The sequence below is a fragment of the Vitis riparia genome, chromosome 14 (genome assembly GCF_004353265.1).
Source record: "Vitis riparia cultivar Riparia Gloire de Montpellier isolate 1030 chromosome 14, EGFV_Vit.rip_1.0, whole genome shotgun sequence".
Classification (NCBI taxonomy): domain Eukaryota; kingdom Viridiplantae; phylum Streptophyta; class Magnoliopsida; order Vitales; family Vitaceae; genus Vitis; species Vitis riparia.
Window position 1 is genome coordinate 9342085 of NC_048444.1, and position 26576 is coordinate 9368660.

The 26576-nt window shown below is 37.3% G+C and overlaps 1 protein-coding gene across 3 annotated transcripts in view; it reads left to right on the forward strand.

Annotated features, from left to right (window-relative positions):
- Nucleotides 1–3293: 3293 nt before the first annotated feature.
- The window catches only part of LOC117930238 (NADPH-dependent diflavin oxidoreductase 1), a 34495-nt gene continuing 11212 nt past the window's right edge, over nt 3294–26576 (forward strand). The window contains exons 1-8 of one of the 3 annotated variants that reach the window (XM_034850786.1): nt 3294–3515; nt 3871–3948; nt 4051–4155; nt 5174–5265; nt 6772–6956; nt 7701–7798; nt 12881–12955; nt 13077–13187. In XM_034850786.1, coding sequence (XP_034706677.1) covers nt 3360–3515; nt 3871–3948; nt 4051–4155; nt 5174–5265; nt 6772–6956; nt 7701–7798; nt 12881–12955; nt 13077–13187 — 900 coding nt within the window. In that variant the 5' untranslated portion in view covers nt 3294–3359. Of the gene's footprint in view, nt 3516–3870; nt 3949–4050; nt 4156–5173; nt 5266–6771; nt 6957–7700; nt 7799–12880; nt 12956–13076; nt 13188–26576 lie in introns of those variants that run through there. The other 2 variants (XM_034850787.1, XM_034850788.1) reach the window with 2 other exon arrangements.

The window sequence follows — 26576 nt, forward strand, 5'->3', positions numbered from 1 at the left end:
ATCCTAAAATTCCTATTTGGGTTTTAAATCATTTCAATTTATTTTTACCTACTATTAATCCATGACTAATTAGTTTTTTAAAAATAAATTCTAAATGCTTTATATATTTCTAAAAAATATACGAAAAACAAGAATATCATCAATATATACAAGAAAAAAAGAATATTTATCAAAAATATTATCCATCATTTGTTGAAATATCTGAGGAGCATTTTTTTAGTTCAAATGGCATTACATTCCATTCATATAATCCATAGGAACATGAAAATGTTGTCCATGGTTTGCTATCTTCTTCTAATCTAATTTGCCAAAATCCACTTTTACAATCTAGCTAAGAAAAGTATTTACATCCTTAAACATAATTAATTAAATAATCTTTATTTGAAATTTTATAGGCATCATCATATGTATTATCATTTAATCTTTTATAATTAATAATCATCCTAGTTTTTCCTCTTTTTTATTCATTATGGTTTCTTACTAAAAAAGCTGAAGATCTATGGGAATTAAAGCTTGGTTTAATGAGGTTAGTCTATAATAGCTCTTTTATTTGAATTTTGAATTCCTTTGTATATATAAGATTACATGCTATATCTGTCGTTTTTATTGTTAAATTTGAGTTTTTAATTGTATTTTACAGGTTGTTTTAGTTCTATTCCATTATTTTTGTGGGTCTTCTCCTATAATTCCTGCTTTTTTCTACTTCCAATATAAGGTTTTTTTTAACTTGTTTGCATTCGTTAATTGTTCTAAATAATAATTAATTTTACTATTATTTTGTACTTCTACTTTGTTAATTTGATGAGAGGTTACATTATGATTTTTATTTGATGTATTTTCTATGCTTGTATAAACAATTGTTGTGGTTTTAGGATGAAAACTAACTTGGTTATTTTGTATTGTTGTCCCTTCTTGTAAAAAATGTACAAAATTTAAACATAAAATGAAATGATATAAACTTATAGTAGGTGCAAGATAAGTTTGAGGTAATACTAAGGTTATGCTGTTAATTATGATTGGTAAATTTGAAATATACTTGGTTAATATTAGTTTTTGTTTATTATATTAGACTAATTCTACTGGTTGAACTAGTGTTTACTGGTCTTCCTAAGGTACTAAAGTTTCAAATAAAAGGTTTTTACTGGCTCCAATATTTAACATTGCATCTACTTTTAATTCTATGGTTTTTAATTTAATTGTTGTCTGGAAAATAATAGATTTAACTTTATTTGTCAATTTACTTGTTCTATTGTTTGTATAGTTGTTTTTATAGGACTTATTGGTTCTTTTATTTCTTTAGAGTTTGAATTTCCTTCCTCTTCTTTCGATATTTTTCCTTTAATTATTATTTTTAAGTCTTTCCACATATTATAAGGTTTTATTTTACTTTCTAAAGGTTGTATAAGTTTTTCTAAATTTAAAGAAGTTTTCTTAGGTTGATTTTTCTCTTTTTCAATGATCATACACATTTCTTTTCTTTCAGTTTCACTATCATCTATAGAATTTTCATTTTCAAAATCTAATTCACTAATGAGTTCCTCTTCTTCACTATCTACCAAATATTCATTTATTAGGTTGATTTTTGCTTGGGTTTTTCTATTTCGCTCATTTGATGGTTTTTTAAGTTCAAGACATTCAGGTCCTATATGACCTTCATGACCACACAAATAACATTTATACTGTCTTTTTCTTTCTGTAGTTCTTTTTCTTTTTATCCAAAACTTTCAAGGTTTTTTATAGCTTGTTTGATAAGATCGTTTTTAAAAAAAGGTTTTTGACTTTCTTCTTAAAAAATTATTGTAGTTCTTAGATTGTCCGAACTTACATTCTCTACATTCTATGTTTAGATTTTTTCCTATATGTAATTTTCTACTAAGTTGTTGATTTATATCTTGTTTTTTTATTTGACTTCTTCCTCCTATGCTTACACATTTTATTTCTAACCAATTTTTACAAATTTTATTCTAGCACCTATATAAGGGGAGTTTTTATATTCAGAGGTTGAAAAATCATTTCATAATCTAAGTCCTATAGGTCCTTGTGTTTTTAATATGTATTTATTTAAATATTTAAGGGTTCTATTTACTCTAGCAAGGATTGCATATTTCCTAAATTTTTGTTCATATTCTTTTATATAAGAAATGTTACACAATTTCAATTGTTCTAACTTATGGAGATATATTGCAGGTTCTTTTATATCTTCTTGAGTTGTTCATAAAAAATATAGTTTTATTAAATTTATAAATACAAATATGCTAAAATTATTTTTAACTTCTTGAAAATAACTACGGTTTTCTTGTTCCATGCTTCTAAAGAATTGTAATACAGTTCCTCTAAGGGTGCTTTTACAAAATTCATAAATTTCTTGTTGATTTTCAAAGAATATTGCTACACCGGTTGAATTTAAGAATTGTTCCCAATTTTCTATAATTTTCTTAAGGTCTTGTGTATTATCTATATCTAATATTGTTTCATTGCTGAATTAGAAGGTTCTGTTTTGGTTTTCCATTAAGGTCCTTTTGGCTTACTGTATGACTTACTATACATAAATTGAGAACCAAAGTTTTTGAGATATCATTTGCATTTCATTGCATAAAAAAAATGAAAAACATAGAAATTGATCTCTTTTAAGGATAACCATCATCCATTTTGAGTAAATCATGTAATTTTGTTAAATTTAAATTTTAATGATTATTTCTATTATCAAATCCAATAAATCAATATAATATAAAAGGATTTCATATATTATTGGAATAGTATTTTAGAATATATATATATATATCCTATTATATCAAATGATATCATGTTGAACCAAATAACCTATTATATCCCATTCAACCAAAAAAATCAAGGAGGATTTTTTTTTTTTTTTTTTTAATACAAGCTTCATTTCTTACTCGCCGGGTAGCCCAATTGATCTGACGAATATTGAAAAATGTAGTCTCAATAAATGACACATGATATTGGGATAAAATTTTATCTATCATTGATAATGCCTTAAATTTACCCCTAGTTGTGGGATGGCAGCACCGTAAAGTTTGGGTTCCAATGAAGAGTCCCAGGGGCTTGGTCATGGGAGGTTACTCGGTTATCCAAAAAAAAAAGAAATACAAACTTCGTTGCTTATAACTCAAGGCTCTTATGATTGTGTCTTTATATAAAAGTATATCAAATGCAGCTGAGGATTCTAGAATGGGCCAAGGCATCGTAAAAACCTGGATAAGATCGCTGGCCCAGATGTATGAGGCCATACCCCATTGTAGCCCATTGTAGTCATTCTCCAGCCCAACCCACTATAGCCCTAGAAGCGCCATTTCTCGGTCTCCGTGTGTTCATGTGAGCAGAGGGAGGGAGCAGCCATGAATGGGAGGGAGAAGCAGAAGCAGAAGCAGAAGCTACTGATACTATACGCATCCCAAACTGGAAATGCATTGGATGCAGCGGAGCGCATCGCCCGTGAGGCCGAGCGCAGAGGCTGCCCTGTAACACTTCTCTCCATCGACTGCTTCAATGCCGTATGTCCAATCTTTCTTTCTTTCTTTCCTTGCCAATTCCCCTTGATTTTCTGTTTTTATGTGGTTTTGGTCTCTGAAAGTCTGGAATTTTGCGTCAAATAATTCATTTCGACGGTTCCCGTAGTTAGGGCACACTTTCTTTGATGAGAGAATTATAGAGGCATCAGGTTTTTCTTGGGTGATTAATGGCCAGGAGACCTTTGGGAAACGACCATAGGATACGAAGTATCATGAACCTTTGAGAAATTTTCTAAGGATGCAAAAATTTGTGCATACTGTTATTAAGCTCACACGCCATTTTTTTTAGTGGTTTGAATCCAATATTTTTCAGCATCTTTTTTGTTTACTGTTTCAGGGTTCTCTACCTTATGAGGAGAATGTGATATTCGTTGTTTCCACCACAGGCCAGGGAGATACACCAGATTCCATGAAGGTTTGTTGGGATTCTATTGTGAATATAAAAAAATTGGAGGAGCTCAAGTGTCGATGGTCAGTAATCTATTTTGCTTTTCCTAATTTCTCATTTATTTTGCAGGCATTTTGGAAGTTTCTTTTGCAGAGAAATCTTAGTCAGAGGTGGCTAGAAGGAGTTCATTATGCTGTGTTTGGGTTGGGTGATTCTGGCTACCAGAAATATAATGTAATAATTTTTTCTATATACTATTTGGAAAACTATGGTACTTCATCTCTAGTAACCCTGTTTTTTTTGATAGACAAAGAGAAAATTTATGATTAAAACACGCCTAAAAGGGGGCGCTCCCCATGTACACAGGCAGTATACAAAGAAAGCCAAACCCAAGGCCACAAAAACAACAACAGACTCATCTCTAGTAACCCTGTTGACATGTAGAAGTTATATATTATAGTTCTTTAGTTTCATTTTGATGGATATTAAATAGAGGATTAAAGGCATAAATTGATATCAGAGTGTCAAGGTCATGCAAGATATGAGGAAATTTGTTTGTTTGCTATGGGTCAAAAAAAAAAAAAAAAAAAATTATTGAAGAAATTTAAACATTTCTGAGAATTTCTCAGACAAACATGAGCATTTTATCTAAGATATATATATATTTTTTTGTTTGTGTGCTTGTTTTCTTTTCTTCCACTTTCTCCCTCTGTTTATAAATTTCCCTAGTTAACTTGCTTTCTGCTGAAGGGCAGGAACCTTTCATTGTATTCTCTTTTTTCATATCTAGATATTTCTGTTTCTTGTCCAAAAAGAACAAAATATATATATAATTTTTTTTTATTTGGCATATTATTTTTCAAATATGACACTTCAAGACCTCATTATGCAGTGATTGATCTTCATACCATTTTGATAGAACATAGAAGTATATTTTTAGTTTTAACTTTTAAGCCTGTTAGGTTTATATACATATTGCAGCTATAAATAGTTCATAAATTATCCCAGAATTACATGTCCTTTTCAATTTTCTTTACTAATTCAGAAAAATGATGCCTTGTTCAGCTGTTTTGTTAAATTGATTGCTTCATTTTTCTGTCAAAAGTTCTGGTTGTTTCACACAAATTGTGGAATGATATTGCTCTTTTGAGACAATGATACAGAGTTAGCGAATGTGGAATGTTTTAATGATAATGAAATGGACTTTGCTTTGTTTTAAATAACAAAGAACTGACTCTGTCAAGGATTGCAGTTTGTTGCAAAGAAGCTTGACAAAAGACTTTTAGATCTTGGAGCAGTGGCTATTGTTGAAAGAGGTCTGGGCGATGATCAGCACCCTTCAGGGTATGATTACAATTATGTCTTAATGTCTACATAGTACATACTGAAGTTTTGTTTAATCTGATAGTAGGGTGCCCTGATCTTGCTGAGTTTATCTTCCATTTTCTTTCTGATGTCTACCTGCTATTCTGGATTGGTTAATTAAGACTAACTAGCTCCTACTGAAATATAACCTATATAATACATAACTTAGGCAAATAAATTGTGTAACTCATTTTTTTAACTGATGCTCTTCTTAAAGCTATCCATTTTTAACCAAGATTACCCCCTTTTTTTTTCTTTCTACAAACGCTTATTTTTTTTCTCGCCTGAGTTAAATTGATCCAAAACTTTAACCCATATAATACAACATAGGCACACACTCAGTGCAACTCATTTTTTATTGACCAATGTAAGTGAAATAAACGCCTGCTGCCTAATAATGATATACAAAATTAGAAATTTATTGATGCTCTTCTTAAATCTATAAATTTAGAAATCCACAGATGCTCTTCTTAAAGCGATTCATTCTCTTCATTCCATTTTTTTTTTTACCAAGATTACCCTTTTTTCTACCAAACACCTTTTTCTTTCTTTGTTTCTTTCTTCCTCTTCTTCTTCTTCTTTCTGACCAGAGTTAAATTGATCCAAAACCTACTCTTCCAGCATTTATATCCTTAAACTAAACCATTACCAAACCTTTCACCGAGAAATAGCCACCCCCTCCTTTTTCCTTTTTGTAAAAAATGTCCATTGCTTTGAAAGTGCAAAATAGCCTCCAGAGAACAGTCTACCTTGAGGCTCACTTTTACAGAATTACATAGACCGTTAAACAGCTCCCAATAAAGTAGTGTGTACTGAAAATTTTCTTTTATGGAAAATATAGCATTTTATGTCAACTTCACTGTTGCCAAGATTGATCTTTTCTTGGCAAAGAGGTCAAATTGTTTTGAATGTATTGTGTTATATGTTGAGCCTACTTTTATTGGAAGCTTGGAATTTACATTCTCAAAGCTTTCCAACAAGTCCCAGATCCCCTAATGGAGTGATAATGAGATTGCTGACTGGATACGCTATTATTTGAGGAAAAACCGGATGTATAGGCATTTGTGGTTGTCTCAAAGATCATATAGTTGTGCTGCTCGTGCACCAGAGTTTTGCAATTTCACTATAGGCTAAATCCTATCTTCCAATTTTGGCTTCAGATACAATAACTAAGGCAAGCACATCCTTTCTAAAAGAATGAAAATGGTTTATCCAATCTCAAAATTGTTCAATTCTAATAGCCTCAACCTTGAGGCCTGGCTCAAGTGGCGAGGGATTAGGGTGGAGATGTGGAAGGCTCCTGGTTCAAGTCCCAATAGAAAGGGGAAAAAAAGGTTGTCAATTTTTGTAACTTTTTGCCTTTTTAGCTGAGTGAGCCTGGGTTCATGTGGGGCGTGTTGTTCTACCAAGTTAACTTTGATGTTGAATTTGGATGAAGTTGGGTTGACAGAAGCATTTTTTTTCTTTTTATTTTCCCATTCATAGGTATGAAGGTGCTTTAGATCCTTGGATGTCCTCCTTGTGGAATACATTGAGTAAAATGAATCCAAAATTCTTCCCGAATGGTATAGATTTTCTGATTCAAGATGCACACTTGATTGATCCACCAAAAGTTCAAATCACATATCATGATGTTGACAAGGTGCATTCACACTTTTCAACTGACTCAGGTAACATGTCTTTATGAGTTCTTGGTTAAAATGATTTCCAACTTCATGGACTTTTTTTTTGTGTTGTTTATAATTTGTTATCATTTACTCAGACTTTGTTGAAGTGGAATAATTTAGATGCATATGTTTGAAACAGTGCATTTATCTTGTACCCCACCAGTGAAATGATGGAGATCTAAGGAAACAACACAATCTGTTAATTGTTTGTGGTTGTTGGAATTTGGAAAAATAAATATAAGCAATGGCAAAAGGACTTTATATTCTAAATGCTACTTTTAAAAGAGCCATATGTCCATCGATCTGTTCTCTGGAAACTCTATCACATGACATTAGAAACTATCTTATTACTAGATAGTGGTGAGTCAATAAACCACTTTGTTGTTTTTCCCTTAAGTGAAGGAATACATTACCTGCACACCAATACATTAACTATAAAAGACTAACTCTGCTAGACATCTCACATTTTTTATTTTTCATCAAGTTTATGTACATCATCTAAGTGTCACATGCAATCTAGGGCTTGATTGACTTAATTGAGTTTTTGCTGGCAATATGTTGCCGAAGATCATATTGCTGCTTGGTCAGCTTGGTTTAGACTAAATTCCTGTTGGTTTTAAATCATGCTATGATGCAGTATAGCTTATTGCCAAACCAAAGGATTGAGCCAATCTTTATTGTATATTTTTAATATGCAGATAATAGGTTCATTTACTGAAAGCAAAATATTCCTTCTTCTTGACTCAGATTTGAAGTGTATTGAGATGCAGATTGAGAGAGTTCGATCAATGCATCCTGGAAAATTTTCTCGTGACAAGAATAGGCCAGACTGCTTTTTAAGAATGGTATTGTTAGCTACTACACATGTTGAATGTATTTTTACACTTAGTCAATTCTTCCAACTTTTGGCATCATTTGAATTGTTAACATACATCACCTACATAGTGTGATTGGTGTGTTTGATATTTGGAATTTCTAATATTTTTCTGTTTAATTGAGATGGACATTGCATTCTGTCCCATATGAAGTTTTGAAATGGCTATTTCCTATTTTTTTTTTTTTTGATAGACAAATAGAAATTTATGATTAAAACACGCCTAAAAGGGGGCGCTCCCCATGTACACAGGCAGTATACAAAGAAAGCCAAACCCAAGGCCACAAAAACAACAACAGACTAAAAAGGAAACAGCTAAACTTCAGCCTCATCACCCAAAAAAATAAAAAAGGAAGGATAGTCTAAGTCCAGAAAAGGTTTAGACCACTCTAGAAGAGACCTAAAAAAGAGGTTCCTTAGACTCGTATCTGACATTTCTTCCTCTTGGAACGTTCTTCGGTTTCGTTCTCCCCAAATGCACCAAAAGAGACAAATAGGCGCTAATCTCCACGCTGCTTTCCTTTTCTTCCCTAGACCCTTGATTTTCCATTCGCCTAGCAAGTTTTTCACTGAAGCTGGGAATACCCATATCACCCCAAAAGAAGACAACACTGAATTCCATAGTTTCCTAGTCTTGTCACAATGAATAAGGATATGGTTCGCCGATTCCTCATTCTCTTTACACAGATTGCATCTATTAACCATAGACCAACCCCTTCTCATCAACATATCAATAGTAGAAATTTTACCCCAAACTGCTTCCCAAGTAAAAAAACGAGTTATCAAAGGGGCATGTGAACCCCAAAGCTCTTTGGCCGGAAAGAAAGGGCTATTCTCACCCTTTAAAGACCTATAATAAGATTTAACACTAAACTTTCCTCTCCTCTCAATCTTCCAAACCAAGAAATCCTCCCCATCTTGAACCTTTACTGCAGAAATATGTTCCAGAAAACGACTCACCTCCTCCAATTCCCAATCTTGAAAGGATCTTCTAAAGTGCACCTCCCAAACCCCACCACCCCCTCCTTGCCTCCCCCAAAGATCAGCCACTGCAGCAGAATTGTTCGTTGCCATTCTGAACAGCTGAGGGAACATATCCTTCAGCTTAGAGTCTCCTACCCAAATGTCCCACCAAAATCTAGTGCTTCTACCATTACCAATATGAATTCTAGTTCTAAGAGAGAAATCCTCCCAACCCTTTCTAATGTCTTTCCAAAGGCCCATCCCATAAGACTCTCTCACCTCTCTAGTGGTCCAACCCCCTTCCTTCTCTCCAAATTTACCCACAATGACTTTCCTCCAAAAACTCCCTCTCTCAAGATGGAATCTCCAAAGCCATTTACCGAGCAAAGCCTTATTGAGATCCTTCATATGCCTTAACCCCAATCCTCCATACCTCTTGTCTTTGCAAACAGCCGCCCATCTTACCAAGTGGATCTTCCTTCTCTCCTCCATATCTCCCCACAAAAACTCCCTTTGAATTTTCTCCAATCTGAGTCTCACTTTTCTTGGGATTACAAAAAGCGACATAAAATAGATGGGGAGATTTGAGAGAGTGCTCTTAATGAGAGTGAGACGACCCCCCTTAGAAAGATACTGTTTTTTCCACGTAGAAAATGGCTATTTCCTATTGGACAGCATGATTTGGAAAAAGTTCTTCAGTATTGTTTAAAGTGTAAATCAGTTGTGCTAGCATGTTGCTATGCAACTTTGGTAAGGGTAGACTAGCATAGTAAATATAGCTTTTCCGATGGCAGTAGGTGCTGACATTAGTTGACTTTTGAATGTATCAAGATGCTCTCTTGACATCTGTATCAAGTAGCCTTGTTGATTGAATTATTAATAACGTGGAATGTTTTATTTGGAGCACAGCTCCCATTTAATCAAAATCAGATATAGATTCTTGTATATTCTTCTCTGCATATTTCTGAACTTTCTTAATGGATGTAAATTTCCATGAGAAATATAAAATAAAATAAAAGAAATGACTTTCACTTCCCTGCAGGAAGAAAGATTTAAGAAAGAAAAAGAGCTTCGTACAAAGGAAAATAAATAAATGGGGAGTGAATTAATTTCACTTTGTTAATGCTGTCCAAAGATAAGATTTAACTTTTCACTGATTCTGAGCCTCTTGTTGGGGTTTTCTGATGCATTGTGCTCCATGAAAGGCTTCTGAAGGAAGCTTGTGGAACCTGCTTCCTGTAAAAAAGGCCTGAAACTACCGATTGATGGTTCTACGACAACATTCAGTTTGATGGTTCTAAGACAATATTCAGTCAAAAATGATATCGATTGTAGGCTATTTTTTAAGTTCTTGTCTCTGATTAAAAAAAAAAGGAAATGTTTAAATTCTTTCCAGTTATTCCTCTTAGTACCATCCATTCATTAGAGATTATTTAGAGGCCTTACTGATGCACAGTTGACCTAATATTGTACTAATCTTTAGTGGAGTGACATTGTTTTAATCTCAATTAATCTTGGATTCTTTGACTTCTATTTTGAATGATTTTTTATTTTATTTTATTTTATTTTTACGTATACAATAAAAAAAATTGTTTTTATTTTTCAGTTATGAAATAAATATGCAAATATAATTGTGTACACATGCCTGTGTGTCTTGTATGCATTAAGAAGCTTCTATAACTGTTAAAACTTGCAACTCTATATTATATGAATGTGAACTATCACCTTATCAAACTTGTAGACAGCTTGGGTATGGGATGGATAGTAGTATAGTTTGTTAGTTTTTCATTTTCCCACCCTCTCAGCGTGAACTGTAATACATTGCAGTACTTGGGTTGTACTCCCTTTTTTATTAGGTGCAATATATATATATATATATATTTTGATAGGTGAAGAAAAGATCTATTGAAAAGAGGCGCCAAAAGAGCGACTCAAGGTATACAATACCTATACACCCACCGCCAAACCGACCAAAAAGTACAAGTAAATAAGCGCCCAGTCAGGGTACAAAAACAACCTTAACTAAACCCCAACCAATCAATAAAACTAACTAAAGTTAGAGGGCGATCAACTATAAATAACTTTGCCCCTGACCAAAGGGAAAAAACAAAAATGCATTTGAGTCTCTGGATCGAAAGCACATCATCATTGAAGGTCAATCTATTTCTTGCCTTCCAAACTATCCAAAAGATGTATAGATGAGTTGTTCTCCACCCCTTCTTATGCTTTTTGCCCACAAAAGAACTATGCCAACTAAGGAGAGTCTCTCTAATTGAAGAAGATAGCACCCATGACACCCCAACCAATGTAAAGAACAATTCCCACAAGACCCTTGTTTTAGTACAATGAAGAAGAAGGTGGTTTATAATCTCTTCCTTCTAATGGCACAAAAAACATCTATTTGCCAAGGCCCACCCTCTTTTTTGAATCAAATCCAAAGTTAAAGCTTTGCCCCACGTAGCCTCCCAAGCAAAGAAGCTAATTGTGGGCTGCACCTACATGTTCCAAATGCAACTTGAGGGAAACAAAGAAGGGTTGCCTTGCTCTAGAGCATTGTAGAGGGATTTGACCGAGAACTTCCTACTCTTTGTTTCGGTCCAAAACACCATGTCTTCCACATCACTGCACACTTTCTTCCCATGCAGCCACCCCAAGAAGCTTTTTGCCTCCTCCACCTCCCTATCATTAAAGGATTTTGAGAAACAAGGGTTTCCATCATCCTTGACCCCCCTCAGCCAAGGGGCTCCAAATACCCACCACCCACGTCTCCTTATCAATAGCTAAAGCAAACAAAGATGAGAAGGACACACTCAAAGGAGAATCCCTATACCACCTATCCCTCCAAAATCTCATCCTCCGCCCATTACCTACAAAGAAGGAAATCCTAGTACCTATAATGTCCTAGTTCATCCTTATTCCTTTCCATAACCTAGCACCATATGCCTCTCTCACTTCTTAAGAACACCAACCTCTCTTTCTTCCTCATACTTCTTTCTACTCACTTGATTCCACAAAGCCTCTCTCTCATTTGCGAACCGCCAATTCCATTTACAAAGAAGAGTCTTACTGAGTGTGGAAAAACACTTGATCCCCAAATGCCCTTTCTTCTTACTTAAGCACACCAACTTCCATCTTACTAAATGCGGTTTTTGCTCCAAATTCCATCTCCCTAAAAAAAATCCCTTTGAATATGTTTTAGTCTCTATCTAACTAAGCTTAGCATACCCAATAGTGGCATAAAATAAATGGGTAAATTCAACAACGTGCTTCGAATTGGGGTCGTCCTCCCTCATTTGGAAATGTATTGTTTTTTCCACATAGCCAACCTTCTATGGAACCGCTCTTCCACTCCATCCCAAACTGTCACAGACTTAAATGGTGCACCCAAAGGTAGGCCCAAATAAGTGGATGGGAGGTTGCCGATTCTACTTCCAAATTCCATAGGAAGGTCATCAATATTCTCCACCCTACCCACTGGGATTAATTTGCTCTTTTCCAAATTTATTCTTAACATTGACACGACCTCAAACCACATAAGCAACCAGCTAAGATGGGTCATCTAATCTTGGGAAGCTTGGCAGAACACCAAGGTATCATCAGCAAACAACAAATGGGATATCTAAACCCCTTCTTCACTCCTTCCCTTCACCCTATAGCCTAACAAAAAACCTCCATTCATTGCTCTCTTTAGGAGACAACTAAACACCTTCATAGCAATCACAAATAAATAAGGCGAAAGCGAATCTCCTTGCCTCAAACCCCTTGAGCTTTGAAAGAATCTAATACAGAGAAATTTGCAGTGGAAATGCACCATTTGATCCACCTAACTCATTTCTCCCCAAAACCCATTTTTTGCATAACTGTGAGAAAAAAAGACTAGTCCACATGGTCATATGCCTTCTCTATGTCAAGTTTGCACAAGATACCACATTCTTTATTCTTCAAGATCGAATCAATGGCTTCATTAACAATCAACACTGCATATATATATATATATATATATATATATATATATATAATATATAAACTCTCAGCTTTTATTTGTTGTCTCATATATAACTTTTGGTTCTTTCGAAATTCATTTATGTAGGTTGAGAACCATTCCTTAACTAGAGCAGGCTGTGAAAAAAATGTGCTCCACATTGAGTTTGAAGTTCTTTCATCTGTAAGTTATAGATTATATTTTCCATTTTGGATTTAAAGCAGGTAATTAGTTCCACAAATGAGTTGGTGTCAACCATAGTCTTTCTTACTTTACAATGAAATGTTGTGTTTTATGTTTTCAGGCTATTGAATATGAAGTTGGTGACATTGTTGAGGTTCTCCCCAGTCAGAGTCCCATTGCTATAGACACTTTCATACAATGGTGTAATTTGAACCCTGAATCATTCATCACAGTATGTAGTTCTTTTTTATCTCAGTTCATTGTTGGTTATCCTACATTGTATATTGTATGTCACTATGCCTAGATAGATATCAACATTGTATAAATGCATATTTCAGAAAATTGCATTTATTTGATAGTTATCCTGTTTCCACTTCCTAGGGAAATTTATGGACTTTCTACCTCCCTGAATTATGTAGGTTGCTTGTAGGATTTACATTTCTCCTTTTGTCTCTCATTTTTGCAGCTTATTTTATGTTTCTTTTGGAGTAGTATGGACTTTTTTTTCCTCCCCACCTTTGATTACGTTTTAAATATTTTTGTCTATCAAAGAAAAGAAAAATTTAAATATTTTTTGAAGGATATCTTGTCCTTCATTATACTTAATAATTGATACAAATGAAATTCCTTGGGGTGTGTGGACTCTTTAGTTCTGAGGCCTGTGTAAGTTAATCAAGAAGCCAGTGGTGGAGCTAAGAGGGGGTTACATATCTTAAGAAACTTTTCCCTTGTTTTCTCCCCCCTATTAAATATTATGTTTTCATAAGGTTGTGGATTCCGAATTGAAAAGCAATTAAGGGGGCGTGATGTGCAAGTTGGATATAGAGAAGGCCTATGATCATGTCGGTTGGAAGTTCTTGTTGGCTGTGCTAAAGCAAATAGGATTTGGGGAGAGATGGATTAAGTGGATAGAGTGGTGTATTTCAATTGTAAGATACTCTGTTCTTATAAATGGCTCTCATTTCGGATTTTTCCAAAGCTCAAGGGGTTTGAGACAAGGAGACCCTCTATCCCCTTATCTGTTCGTGATAGTTATGAAGGTGTTTAGTTGCTTAATGAGAAGGGCCATTAGTGGGGGGTTTTTATCTGGATGGAGGGTTAGAGGTAGGGGTGGAGAAGGGATTCTGATATCTCATTTGCTTTTTATGGATGACACTTGGTGTTTTGTGAGGAGTCTCAGGATCAGTTGACGTATCTAAGCTGACTTCTCATGTGGTTTGAGGCTTGCTCAGGGTTGAAAGTTAACTTGGAGAAGAGTGAGCTTATTCCGGTGGGGAGGGTGAATGATATAGAGGATTTGGCTTTGGAGTTGGGTTGTAAGGTGGGTGGTCTGCCTTCCAGTTATTTGGGATTGCCTTTGGGGGCAACTTTCAAATCAGAGGTGGTATGGGATGGTGTTGAAGAGAGGTTTAGGAAAAGGTTGGCTATGTGGAAGAGACAGTATATTTCCAAAGGGGGAAGACTCACCCTAATTTGGAGCACTCTTTCTAGTTTGCCGGTTTACTTCATGTCTCTTTTCCTTTTGCCCAGAAAAGTAAGGATGAGGTTAGAGAAGATTCAGAGGGACTTCCTGTGGGGGGGAGGTGCTCTTGATCAAAGGCCTCATCTTGTTAGGTGGAATTTGGTTTGTCTGGAAAGAAAGAAAGGTGGTTTGGGGGTGAAAAACTTAACGTTGATGAATAAAGCTCTCTTGGGTAAGTGGAATTGGCGTTTTGCCATTGAAAGTGAGGCTTTGTTGAAGCAAGTGATCAGTCACAAATATGGTGTAGAGGAGAGGGGTTGGTGTACTCGAGCCGAAAGTGGTAGGCTTGGTGTAGGGCTTTGAAAAGCTATTAGAAAGGAGTGGTTGGGTATGTATAGCAGTTTAGCCTTCCGCGTGGGTAATGGTCGGAGAGTGAGATTCTGGAAGGATAAGTGGTGTGGAGATGAGCCTCTCTACGAGTCCTTCCCTTCTCTTTTTGCCATTTCCTGGGCTAAAGATGCCTGGTTATCGGAAGTGTGAAACCCAGATGGTGTAGGGGATGGTTGGACCCTTCTTTTCTCAAGGGCGCTTAATGACTGGGAAATTGAGATGATGGAACAGTTTATGCTAAAAATCCAAACATTTAGGGTGCAAAGGGAGAACGGGGATAAGATGGTTTGGACAGCATCCAGAAGTGGTGTTTTCTCAGTCAAGTCGCTCTACTCCACTCTGGAGCCTGGTGGATCTGCTCTGTTCCCTTATGTTGGTGTTTGGAGAGCGTATGTGCCTCATAAGGTAGCTTTCTTCGCTTGGGAAGCTTCCTAGGGCAAAATCTTAACTTCGGACCAACTCCAGAGGAGGGGTTATTCTTTGGCAAATATGTGTTTTCTTTGTCTTGCTGAAGCAGAAACGATGGATCACCTTTTACTCCATTGTGTTATGACGAGGGCATTGTGGAATCTGCTTTTTTCTCTTTTTGGTGTGGAGTGGGTTCTCTCTGGTATAGTTAAGGAAACTCTCCTTGGGTGGCATGGAGTGTTTGTGGGGAAAATCCGTAAAAAGGTGTGGCAAATGACCCTCTTATGTATATTTTGGTCAGTTTGGAAGGAAAAAAATTTGTTGGCTTTTGGGAATGAGGTGTTGTCTCTCCAAAGGCTGAAACATTCTTTTGTATGTAATCTGTGGTCATAGGTTAGGGTGTTTATAGTTTTGAGCCCTCGGTCTCTTGTTAGTTTTTTTGAGTGGCTAGGCTTTAGTTAAAGGTAGGGGTTTCGTCCCGCTTCCTTGGTTTAGAGTCGGTGGGCTGCTTTTGTATACTCCCTGTATACCTAGAGGGCACTAGTTTGGTGTCTCCTCTTTCGTTTTAATATACTTCTCTTTACTTATCAAAAAAAAAAAAAAAATTATGTTTTCATAAATTTTCCTCTTTGGTGAAGGATCATTACTGTGATTCTAACAGTTATTGATAAGAAACTTCCTTGTACATATTGTTTCATTCCTTGATAAAATAAAGTTTTTCTTGTTAGAAAGAAGGTTCCATGATTAGATAACTTATTTCCAATACATGAAATCTAATTTCATTAAGGAGTATAAATGAGGGAAATTTCAAAATTTTCAACGTAGAGATATCCATGAGTGGTCATTTTTGTTATCGAGGTTCGATCACCCATTACAAAAGCAGTGATTGAAAGAATATTCCCTTACTTCACTAGAACAAGAGCGAGATCCCAAGGCAAGGGTACCACAGATATGCTTTCGACTAGATCAGGTGTGTTACCAAAAAAGACATTAGATTCTTAGAGGTTTATGAAATATAGAAACTATAAAGGAATAAGATAGTTATAAGATTGGTATTGCTTTTGGCTATAAAGAAACAATTTTGTAAAAATAGGCAAAAAGGTTGGAATTAGAATGTCATGCACTTGTAAGTAGCAACAATAATTGGTTTATAGTGGAAAAAGTAGTCTAATATGACTTGACCAAGGCAAAAAAGATGAGGTATTGCACTTGTTATACATGTGAAAGCTTCAATGCTAACATGTTAGTGTAAGAACAGAAAGATAAAACCAACTACACACAAAAGTACATGAGGTCTTAACATGATTCAGTCAACCATGACTACATTCACAGAAAAGAGAGATCATTTCACTATACTGCAGAAAATATTATGGAGGATAGAAAAATAGATAGCACTATTGAGCCCTGAAACATTCCTTGTTTTCTTGTTGCTTATACATATACCCTGAACATGGAGTCCTCACTCCATTAAGTGTCACCTATTCTTCCTCACATCTCTATTTACCACGTATAGTCCTCATAAGCCGATCTCCATCTCATAACCTTTTCCCCTTGTGACGTAGAATATTTATGTAAATATTCCTAATAATTTTCCTATTCCCTAAGGAAATTTAATATTACAATAACATATCAATGTATTAAATATTCTATATAATATTTTTTTTTACAAAAAAAGAACATATATAATTAGGAATTTGAGATACTTTCCAACAATCTCCATCTTAGATCCAATTCAATAAAGTCAATCTTAAAACTCTCTATGGTACACACTTTTTGTATCTCATTTTGAGGAGAGAACAATTAACTCCATGTTCAACCAAAATTTCTTTTGTAATCCTTTTGTATATTTTGTTATCTTTGGCTCTTTTAGAAATCTCAACCTTGGCTCTGATACTAGAAACCATGACAAAGAACAATAATAGTGAGAAGAAACTAAGTGATTGAAAACAAAAAACACACAAAACACATGACGGTTTACATGGTTTAGCATAAAGCCTACATCTACAAGTGAAGACGAAGAACTTTTACCATTATTCAAGAAAACTACAACCCTAGAGCTTTCAAATCTTAGGGTGTAGATATAAGAAGTGGGGAAACATGAAATGTTTTAAGGCTTAGTGATTATATCATGTTTTTTTGTCATCTATAATATTTGTTATAATATAATGAGATAATCTTTCTCATTCGTGGATGTAGGCATAATTGGTTGAACCACATTAAAACCTCGCATGCCTTTGTGTATAGATTGTTTTATCTTTGTGTTTTTACGCTAACACGTTAGCATTAAAACTTCTCCATGTATAACATTTGATATGAAAGCCTTGGTTGAAGATTTCTAAAAGAGTCAAAGAGAACAAAGCACATAAGAAGATTACGAAAGGAATTTTAGTTGAAAGTAGAGTCAATTGAGATAAATGTGATACAAGAAGTAGGTTGTCATTTTCCAGAATAAGTGTAGTTTTTCTCATACGCTTATTATATCTTGAATGGTGGAAACTGTGAAGTGTCTAAATGGTTTTAATCCATAGCACAAGAGGGGATCATGGTGCATGATAGGATCGTGATGCATAGATGGAACTGTGGAGAGAATGGCGCACAAAGAAATTGTGGTGTGGAGTAAGGATTTAGTTCAAACAAGTTTCTAATTGGTATACACTTTTTTTCTTTTTGCATTAATGAAATTTAATGCAAGATAGGGAATATTAGAAAGTACCTCAAATTCCTAATTGGTATACACTTTTTTTCTTTTTTTGGTAAATAATATTTTGGTATATATATATATATATATATATATATATATATTTTGTAAATAATATTGTATAGAATATTTGCTACGTTGATATGTCATTGTAATACTAAATTTCCTTATAAAATGAGGAAAATTATGAGGAATATTTCTATAAATATTATAGGTCATGAGAGGAAAAAGATTATGAGGTGGAGATGAGCTTGTGAAGACTATCCGTGGGAGAAGATGTACCTCCTCTTCCCCTACTTCAACCTCATGCTCCTCTGAGTTGCTTACAAGGACTTTAAGTTTGTCAAGGTCAAGGATGCCATTGATAGGAGATAAAGGTTGAATTGTTAGGTCAACCACCTTAATTGTTGTTTAAACTGATGAGAAATAATTCTTCTTGAGAGGATGTTGAAGGTATTGGTTGAGAGGAAGACTTTCTTGATCAGGTTGGAAGGCGAGCAAGGAGGCGAATGGTGCTCGATAACAGAGATAAGTAGAGGCTCTGTTTTTGCATTAGGTTTTGAAAAGGAAGCAGTTGGGTGGTTGGTTGATTACTTGACGAAAGCCTTAGCATTGAAGAGTCATATAGGTTTCAACAAAAAATTCAGAGGAAAATGCAGGGTGCATCTGATGGAAGTTGGCTTCAACAACCATGGAAGGTTCATTAGGATCTCGGAGTTTGCTACCAACAGAAAGCCTTCCGTTCTGATCATTCCTGAGGGCGACAAGGGCAGAGGTTGGGAGAATATAAAAAATGCGTTATCTTCTTTGTTGGTCGCCCCTTATCTGAATGTAATAGAAAAAGGAAGGAATATAAGAGGGGAAAGCTGGTCTCACAATTACGAGGGATCGATGCACAGATCATTTGCGAAGGTAGTCAGTGATGAAGGACCAAGAGGAGGTGGTCTAGTTCCAATTGGGAGATGGGCGCGAGCTGTGGTGTGTGAAAGCAAGTTTGACAGGGAGAATTGGGCTGAGGTTGGAAGATCAGTGGCGAGAAGCTTAGGGAAGAAAGGCGTTGTAACGGTTGTACCCATTTCAGATAGAAATGGTGTATTCTTTGTTGAAATAATCGATGAAGCTATATTTCTCCATGATTTGAGGAAGATAAAGGTTGGGGAAAGGAACATCATCCAGTTGCGAAGATGGTCGCCGAAGGAGAACGCGGAAATAGATGGGAAGTTTAGAGAAGGCTGGATCGAATTACGAGGGCTGCCATTTCACCTATGGTCGGAGGTACACTTGAAGAAGATTGTGGAGCAATGGGGGACAGTAAATGAAATCGATTGGCGCACGTTGAAGCTGTTCGATCTTAGCAGGGCGAGGTTAAAGATCGCAATGAGGGATAGGGCAATCCTTCCTGCTTTGTTAGAAGTGTCTGATGGGGGGATTGGGTGTTTACAGTCGTCGTCGTAGTGGTTGGAGATGAAGAAAGAAGGAGAGGTGGCGAAAAAGGTGAGTCGACTCGGGTGGCTGTCGCTTCTCACTCGGGGACAGGTGGAGGAAGATGAGGGGAGAGTGGAAGATCAACGGCGGGAGGGAGATATCGTGTCGGGGAAGACAGCAGACAAAGGAAGGAGGGAGAAAAGGGTAAGGCTATGCTTACCTCAGTCGGCAAATGTGACAAGGGCTACCAGCTCCCGTCACAGTCTCGTTTGAAAACAGATGGGATGGACGGGATCGAAGTAGCAGGAGGAGAGTGGGCCGGAGAAGACGAAGCTATCACCGATGTGGGCCGTCGGGCTTGTGAGAGGAAGGCCCAGTCGCTGGCAAGGCCTAGGCTAAAAGCAGATATAACGGGCTGCAAGCTTAAAGGCCTAATAGGGTTGGGCCTAAGCCCAGAAGTGTTCACTACATTTGAGACTAGGGCATCGTTACGCAAGGAAGAAGACTCATCTTCTGCAAACGAGAAGGGGAAATCAGACCCCGGACTCCTCGAGGTCCAGTCGAGCAGGCTAGCGAAGAAGAAGGTGCTGCACGATTCAAGGAAGTTGTGGGCAACCTTCTTTCCCCTAAGCTCAGAGCACCGACGGGGAATCCGGTGCAGCAGCGAGCCTATTTCGCGCGGAAAGACCAAGGTGGATAGCAAAGAGGACTTAAGGGCAGAAGATTCAGGTGCCGAATCTCAGGCGAAAAGAGATTTAAGTGCAAGCTCTCTTTTTTCTCCTCGATTTCCAAGGCTTCGCAAGAAGAATTTAGGGGAAAGGGCTTCGGAGCCGAGAAAGGAAGAGATTTCGAACAATACTTCATCTGACGAAGATATGGAAGGATTTTTGGGCCGAGTGGGGTCTGTTCCTCATGGCTCAGCAGTCATGGTTATGCCTTCTTCGCCAGAAACCAGAGGTAAAGGGCCTAACTTGTTGGGGAATTGTGGTTCGATGATTGCGGAGTCTCTGGAGGTAACGCCTTCACTTTTTCAGTCTACCCAGCAACATATTCCCTCTTCTAGTGGCTTCACTAATTCCCTCTTGATCCCTTCCGTCCCCATTCTGAGTCCTTCTACCCCCATGCTTCTCGTTTCAGTTTCTCAATCTTTGGCTCCTACGGAAAATCGAGTAAATTCCGAATTTTTTTTCAAAAAAGTCAACGATGCTTTCAAAGGTCAAATTCCTGTTGATATCCCTAATTCAGAAAGGGAGGTGATCCAGCCTGCTTGTCCCAACCAGATGCGTGAGAGCGTCAACCCTCTCTCAGCTTACAGTAAGGCTGCAGTTAACCTGGGAGGCATTGCGGGCTCTCCTCCGGGCGAGTTCCAAATAGAAGGACTATCCCCTAGGAAAATGGCAAAAGTACGTGAGGTTTTAAAGTCTCTGGATATCAAGGTATATTCCAAGAGGAAGAGCAGATGATCTATAGGATTGTGAGACCAATTGGATTTGGTTCGGGATCAGGGTCAGAGAGTTTCACATGAAGATAATTAGTTGGAATACCAGGGGTTTGGGTTCTAAGAAAAAGAGAAGGGTGGTTAAGGATTTTCTGAGATCAGAAAAGCCGGATGTAGTGATGATTCAAGAAACTAAAAAGGAGGAGTGTGACAGAAGGCTTGTGGGTAGTGTTTGGTCAGCCAGAAATAAGGATTGGGCAGCCCTTCCGGCGAGTGGGGCTTCGGGTGGGATTTTGGTCATATGGGACTCTAAAAAGTTGTGTAGGGAGGAGGTAGTGTTAGGCTCTTTTTCGGTCTCAATCAAGTTCGCGTTGGACGGACGCGAATCTTTGTGGTTATCTGTAGTTTATGGCCCAAACAACTCAGCTCTCAGGAAGGATTTTTGGGTGGAGCTTTCAGACATTGTTGGGCTCTCTCATCCGCGTTGGTGTGTGGGCGGCGACTTTAATGTTATAAGGAGAAGTTCAGAAAAATTGGGAGGTTCTAGATTAACCCCAAGCATGAAGGATTTTGATGACTTCATAAGAGATTGCGAATTGATAGATTCACCTTTAAGGAGCGCATCATATACTTGGTCAAACATGCAAGAGAATCCAGTATGCAAGAGATTAGATCGCTTCTTGTACTCAAATGAGTGGGAACAAGTATTTCCTCAAAGTCTTCAAGGAGTACTGCCAAGATGGACTTCGGATCATTGGCCGATTGTTTTGGAAACCAATCCTTTCAAGTGGGGACCAATGCCATTCAGGTTTGAGAATATGTGGTTGCAACATTCTAGTTTTAAGGAGAATTTTGGAAGATGGTGGAGAGAGTTTCAAGGAAATGGGTGGGAAGGACACAAGTTCATGAGGAAATTACAGTTCGTTAAAGCCAAATTGAAAGAGTGGAATAAGACTTCTTTTGGAGAGCTAAGTAAAAAGAAAAAAGATATATTATCTGTTTTAGCTAACTTTGATTCCTTGGAGCAAGAAGGGGGACTATCCCATGAACTTTTAGTCCAAAGAGCTTTAAGAAAAGGGGAGTTAGAGGAGTTGATTTTGAGAGAAGAAATGCATTGGAGACAAAAAGCTAGGGTGAAATGGGTAAAAGAAGGGGATTGCAACTCAAAATTTTTTCATAAGGTGGCCAATGGCAGGCGAAATAGGAAATTTATCAAGGAGTTGGAGAATGAAAGTGGCCTAATGTTGAATAATCCAGAGAGTATAAAAGAGGAGATCTTAAGGTATTTCGAAAAGCTTTACGCGAGTCCTTCTGGAGAATCGTGGAGAGTGGAAGGCTTAGATTGGTCCCCTATTTCTGGTGAGAGTGCGTCTAGATTGGAATCCCCCTTTACTGAAGAAGAGATTTATAAGGCCATTTTTCAGATGGATAGGGATAAGGCTCCTGGGCCGGATGACTTTACCATTGCAGTGTTTCAAGATTGTTGGGAAGTGATAAGGGAGGATCTAGTGAGAGTGTTTGCAGAATTCCATAGGAGCGGAATTATCAATCAAAGCACCAACGCTTCCTTTATAGTTTTGTTACCCAAAAAAAGCATGTCAAGGAGAATCTCAGACTTTAGACCCATTAGCTCGATCACTAGTCTTTACAAGATAATAGCCAAAGTGTTAGTAGGGTGTCTAAGAGGGGTACTTCACGAGACTATTCATTCCACTCAAGGAGCCTTCGTGCAAGGGAGACAAATTTTGGATGCAGTTCTCATAGCCAACGAGATAGTGGATGAGAAAAGAAGAACAGGGGAGGAAGGAGTTGTATTCAAAATTGACTTTGAAAAGGCCCATGACCATGTGAGTTGGGATTTTTTGGATCATGTGTTGGAGATGAAAGGGTTTAGTCTTAGATGAAGGAAATGGATGAGAGGTTGCTTGTCCTCGGTTTCTTATGCAGTCCTAGTGAACGGTAATGCGAAAGGGTGGGTTAAGGCATCTAGAGGTTTAAGACAAGACGACCCTTTATCACATTTTTTGTTCACTATAGTGGCAAATGTATTGAGTAGGATGTTATTGAAAGCTGAGGAGAGAAACGTCTTGGAGGGCTTCAGGGTGGGTAGGAACAGAACAAGGGTATCCCATTTACAATTTGCAGATGATACCATTTTCTTTTCCAGTACTCGAGAAGAGGATATGATGACGCTTAAGAATGTTCTGCTAGTGTTTGGACATATTTCCGATTTGAAAATTAATCTTGACAAAAGCAACATCTATGGCATTAATCTTGAACAGAATCACCTTTCTAGGCTGGCCGAGATGCTTGACTGCAAGGCTTCTGGGTGGCCTATACTTTACCTAGGTCTTCCTCTGGGAGGGAATCCTAAGGCGAGTGGCTTTTGGGGTCCTGTGATTGAGAGGATATCAAGGAGATTAGATGGGTGGCAGAAGGCATATTTATCTTTTGGAGGTAGGATAACACTCATTCAATCTTGTCTAACCCATATGCCATGTTACTTTCTCTCCCTGTTTAAGATTCCCGCCTCTGTGGCAGCAAAAATTGAGAGAATGCAAAGAGAATTTTTATGGTCAGGCGTAGGGGAAGGCAAAAGAGACCATTTGGTTAATTGGGTCGTTGTGTGCAAGCCGAAGTCGAGAGGGGTTTGGGTTTTGGAAAGATTTCTATGAGGAATGTCGCTCTTTTAGGGAAGTGGTTGTGGAGATATCCTAGGGAGGGTTCAGCTCTGTGGCATCAGGTTATCTTAAGCATTTATGGATCACACTCCAATGGCTGGGATGTCAACAATATTGTTAGATGGTCTCATCGTTGTCCTTGGAAGGCCATTGCACTAGTCTTCCAAGAGTTTTCCAAATTTACTCGGTTTGTGGTAGGGGACGGGGATAGAATTCGGTTCTGGGATGACTTGTGGTGGGGGGATCAACCTTTGGGAATACAATATCCAAGATTACTTAGCGTAGTTACGGATAAAAATGCTCATATTTCATCAATTCTCGGATATTCCCGTCCTTTCTCTTGGAATTTCAATTTTCGCCGAAATCTTACTGATTCTGAGATAGAAGATTTAGAAAGCCTTATGCGGTCTCTTGATCGTCTACACATATCTCCTTCGGTTCCAGATAAGAGATCCTGGTCCTTATCTCCTTTAGGTCTTTTCACAGTCAAATATTTCTTTCTGGCCTTATCCCAATATTCCGAGTCGCTTCCAGTGTTCCCTACTAAGTTTGTCTGGAATTCTCAAGTCCCTTTCAAAGTCAAGTCCTTTGTCTGATTGGTGGCGCACAAGAAGGTTAATACTAATGACTTGCTACAATTGAGAAGACCCCACAAAGCACTTAGTCCTGACATATGTAAGTTGTGCATGAAGCATGGAGAAACAATAGATCACCTTTTCCTCCATTGCTCTTTGACCAAGGGGTTGTGACACAGATTATTTCAGTTAGTAAAGATGGATTGAGTTTCCCCAAGGAGCATCTCTGACATGTTTTTTACTAATTTTAATGGTTTCGGATCTTCTAAGAGAGGGGTTGTTTTATGGCAAGACGCGTGCATCGCGTTAATGTGGGTGGTGTGGCGGGAAAGGAATGCAAGGATTTTTGAGGATAAAGCAAGGAATTCAGGGTATCTTTGGGATTCTATTCGTTTTTTGGCTTCTCTATGGGCTTTTTGTTCTAAGGTTTTTAAGGGGATAACTCTTAACGTGTTACAACTTGATTGGTTAGCGGTGTGTAAATAGACCGTTTGCTTTTTCTCTCGTTGTATTTCTTATATTTGATTACTTGTAGTCTTGTTTTTCTTTGGTGGGAGGATTTCTCATCCTTCTAATTGTACCTTCTTTTTATCATATATTCCGTTGTTGTTTCCTATCTAAAAAAAAAAAGACTATTCGTGGGAGATAAAGAGGATAAAGAAGAATGGGAGACTCTAGGTGGAGGGAGAAGACTCATGATTTAGGGTGTGAATACAACGAATGGGAAAACAAGGCTTAATGATTGTATCATGTTTTTTCGTTCATTGTAATATTATCTATAGTATAATGGGATGATCTCTTTGATTTATGGATGTAGGCAGTGTCGGTTGAATTACATTAAAACCTCGTATACCTTTGTAAGTAGATTGTTTTATCTTTATATTCTTGCTCCAACTTGTTAATATTAAACCTTTGTATGGGTGAAAGCTTTAATGTTAACATGTCAATGCAAGAACATAATGATATAACAATCCGCACATGTAGGTTTATAAGATTTTAACATAGCTCAGCCAACCATAATACAACCATGGATGAGATAAATAATTCCACTATACTATAAAGAATATCATAGAAGATAAAAACCAAATACAATTATTAGGCTCTAAAATATCTCATGTTTCCCTACTCTTTGTATCTATGCTTTGAACCATGAATCCTTTCCTTCTCCTGGGAGTCTCGCATTCTTCCTCTATCTACCATATATAGTCTTCATAAGTTTATTTTTTTCTCATAACCTTTTCCCCTCTTAAGCTTTTCATTTTGGCAATGGAGACTCTTTTCCGCATCCTTAGCAAGGTGAAAGAAGGGGGTTACATTGATGGTTTCTTAGTAAGGGGTAGAAATGGGTTAGGGGCGGAGGTTTTCCTTTTGTTATTTGCAGATTATACCCTCATTCTTTGTGATGCTAACAAAGAGAAGGTAGAACACCTGAGTTAGGTCTTTATGTGGTTTGAAGCGTTATCAGGACTAAAGATCAACCTGGAGAAAAGTGAATTGATCCTTGTTAGGGAGGTCCCTAACAAGGAGGAGCTTGCTGGGATCTTAGGTTGTAGGGTGGGTACTATTCTAACTGTCTGTTTAGGCTTTTTTTTTGGGTGCCCCTTCAAGTCTTGTATGGTTTAGGAAAGGATGGAAGAATGTTTTCAGAAATAGCTTGCTTTTTGGAAGAGACAGTATCTTTCAAAGGGGGGAAAGATAGACTCTAATAAAGAACACTTTATCCAGTTTACCAATTTATTTCATGTCCCTATTCACTATCCCAAAGAGAGTAGTTGTGAGATTGGAAAAGATTCAAAGGGGTTTTATTTGGGGATGGGAGGCATTGCTTCACAAGTCATATTTGGCAAATTGGATAGTTCCTTGGAAAAACCACAAGGAGGTTTGGGCATCAAAAACCTATCAATCCTTAATAAAACTCCCTTGGGAAAATGGTCTTGGAGTTTTATCTGTGAAAGGAACTCTCTTTGAAAATGGGTAATTGCAAGGAAGTATGGGCAATAAGAAGGGGGTGGTGCGCTAAAGACGTAAAAGAGCGGAGTGCAATGGGGGTGTGGAAGGCAATCAGAAGTGATTGGGAGGTGCTCAAAGATTAAATAGGTTTCAAGGTTGGCTCCGACAATAGGGTAAAGTTCTATATAGACAAGTGGTGTGGAGACAATCTTAGGGACTTATTTTTGACCATTTATTCTATAGCTTCCTCAAAGGATGCTTGGGTGAAGGATGTTTGGGACAACGGTAGTTAGAGTCGAAGGTTTGTTAAACAATTGCATGATTGGGAGCTGGAGGAGGTTAATGGTTTTTTTTTTGGGGAGATTGTATGACCACTCCATTAGCTTGGACTTTGAGGATACTATGGTGTGGTTGGAGTCAAAGAATGGTAATTTGTCTGTTAAATCATTTATTCCTCCTTGGTGAGTAGGGGAACAAAGCCTTTCCCCCATGACATAGTTTGGAATTCCTAGGTCCCAATGAGAGCTAGCTTCTTTGCTTGGGAAGCAACTTGGGCCAGGATTCTGATCTTGGATCAGCTCAGGAGGGGTTAGA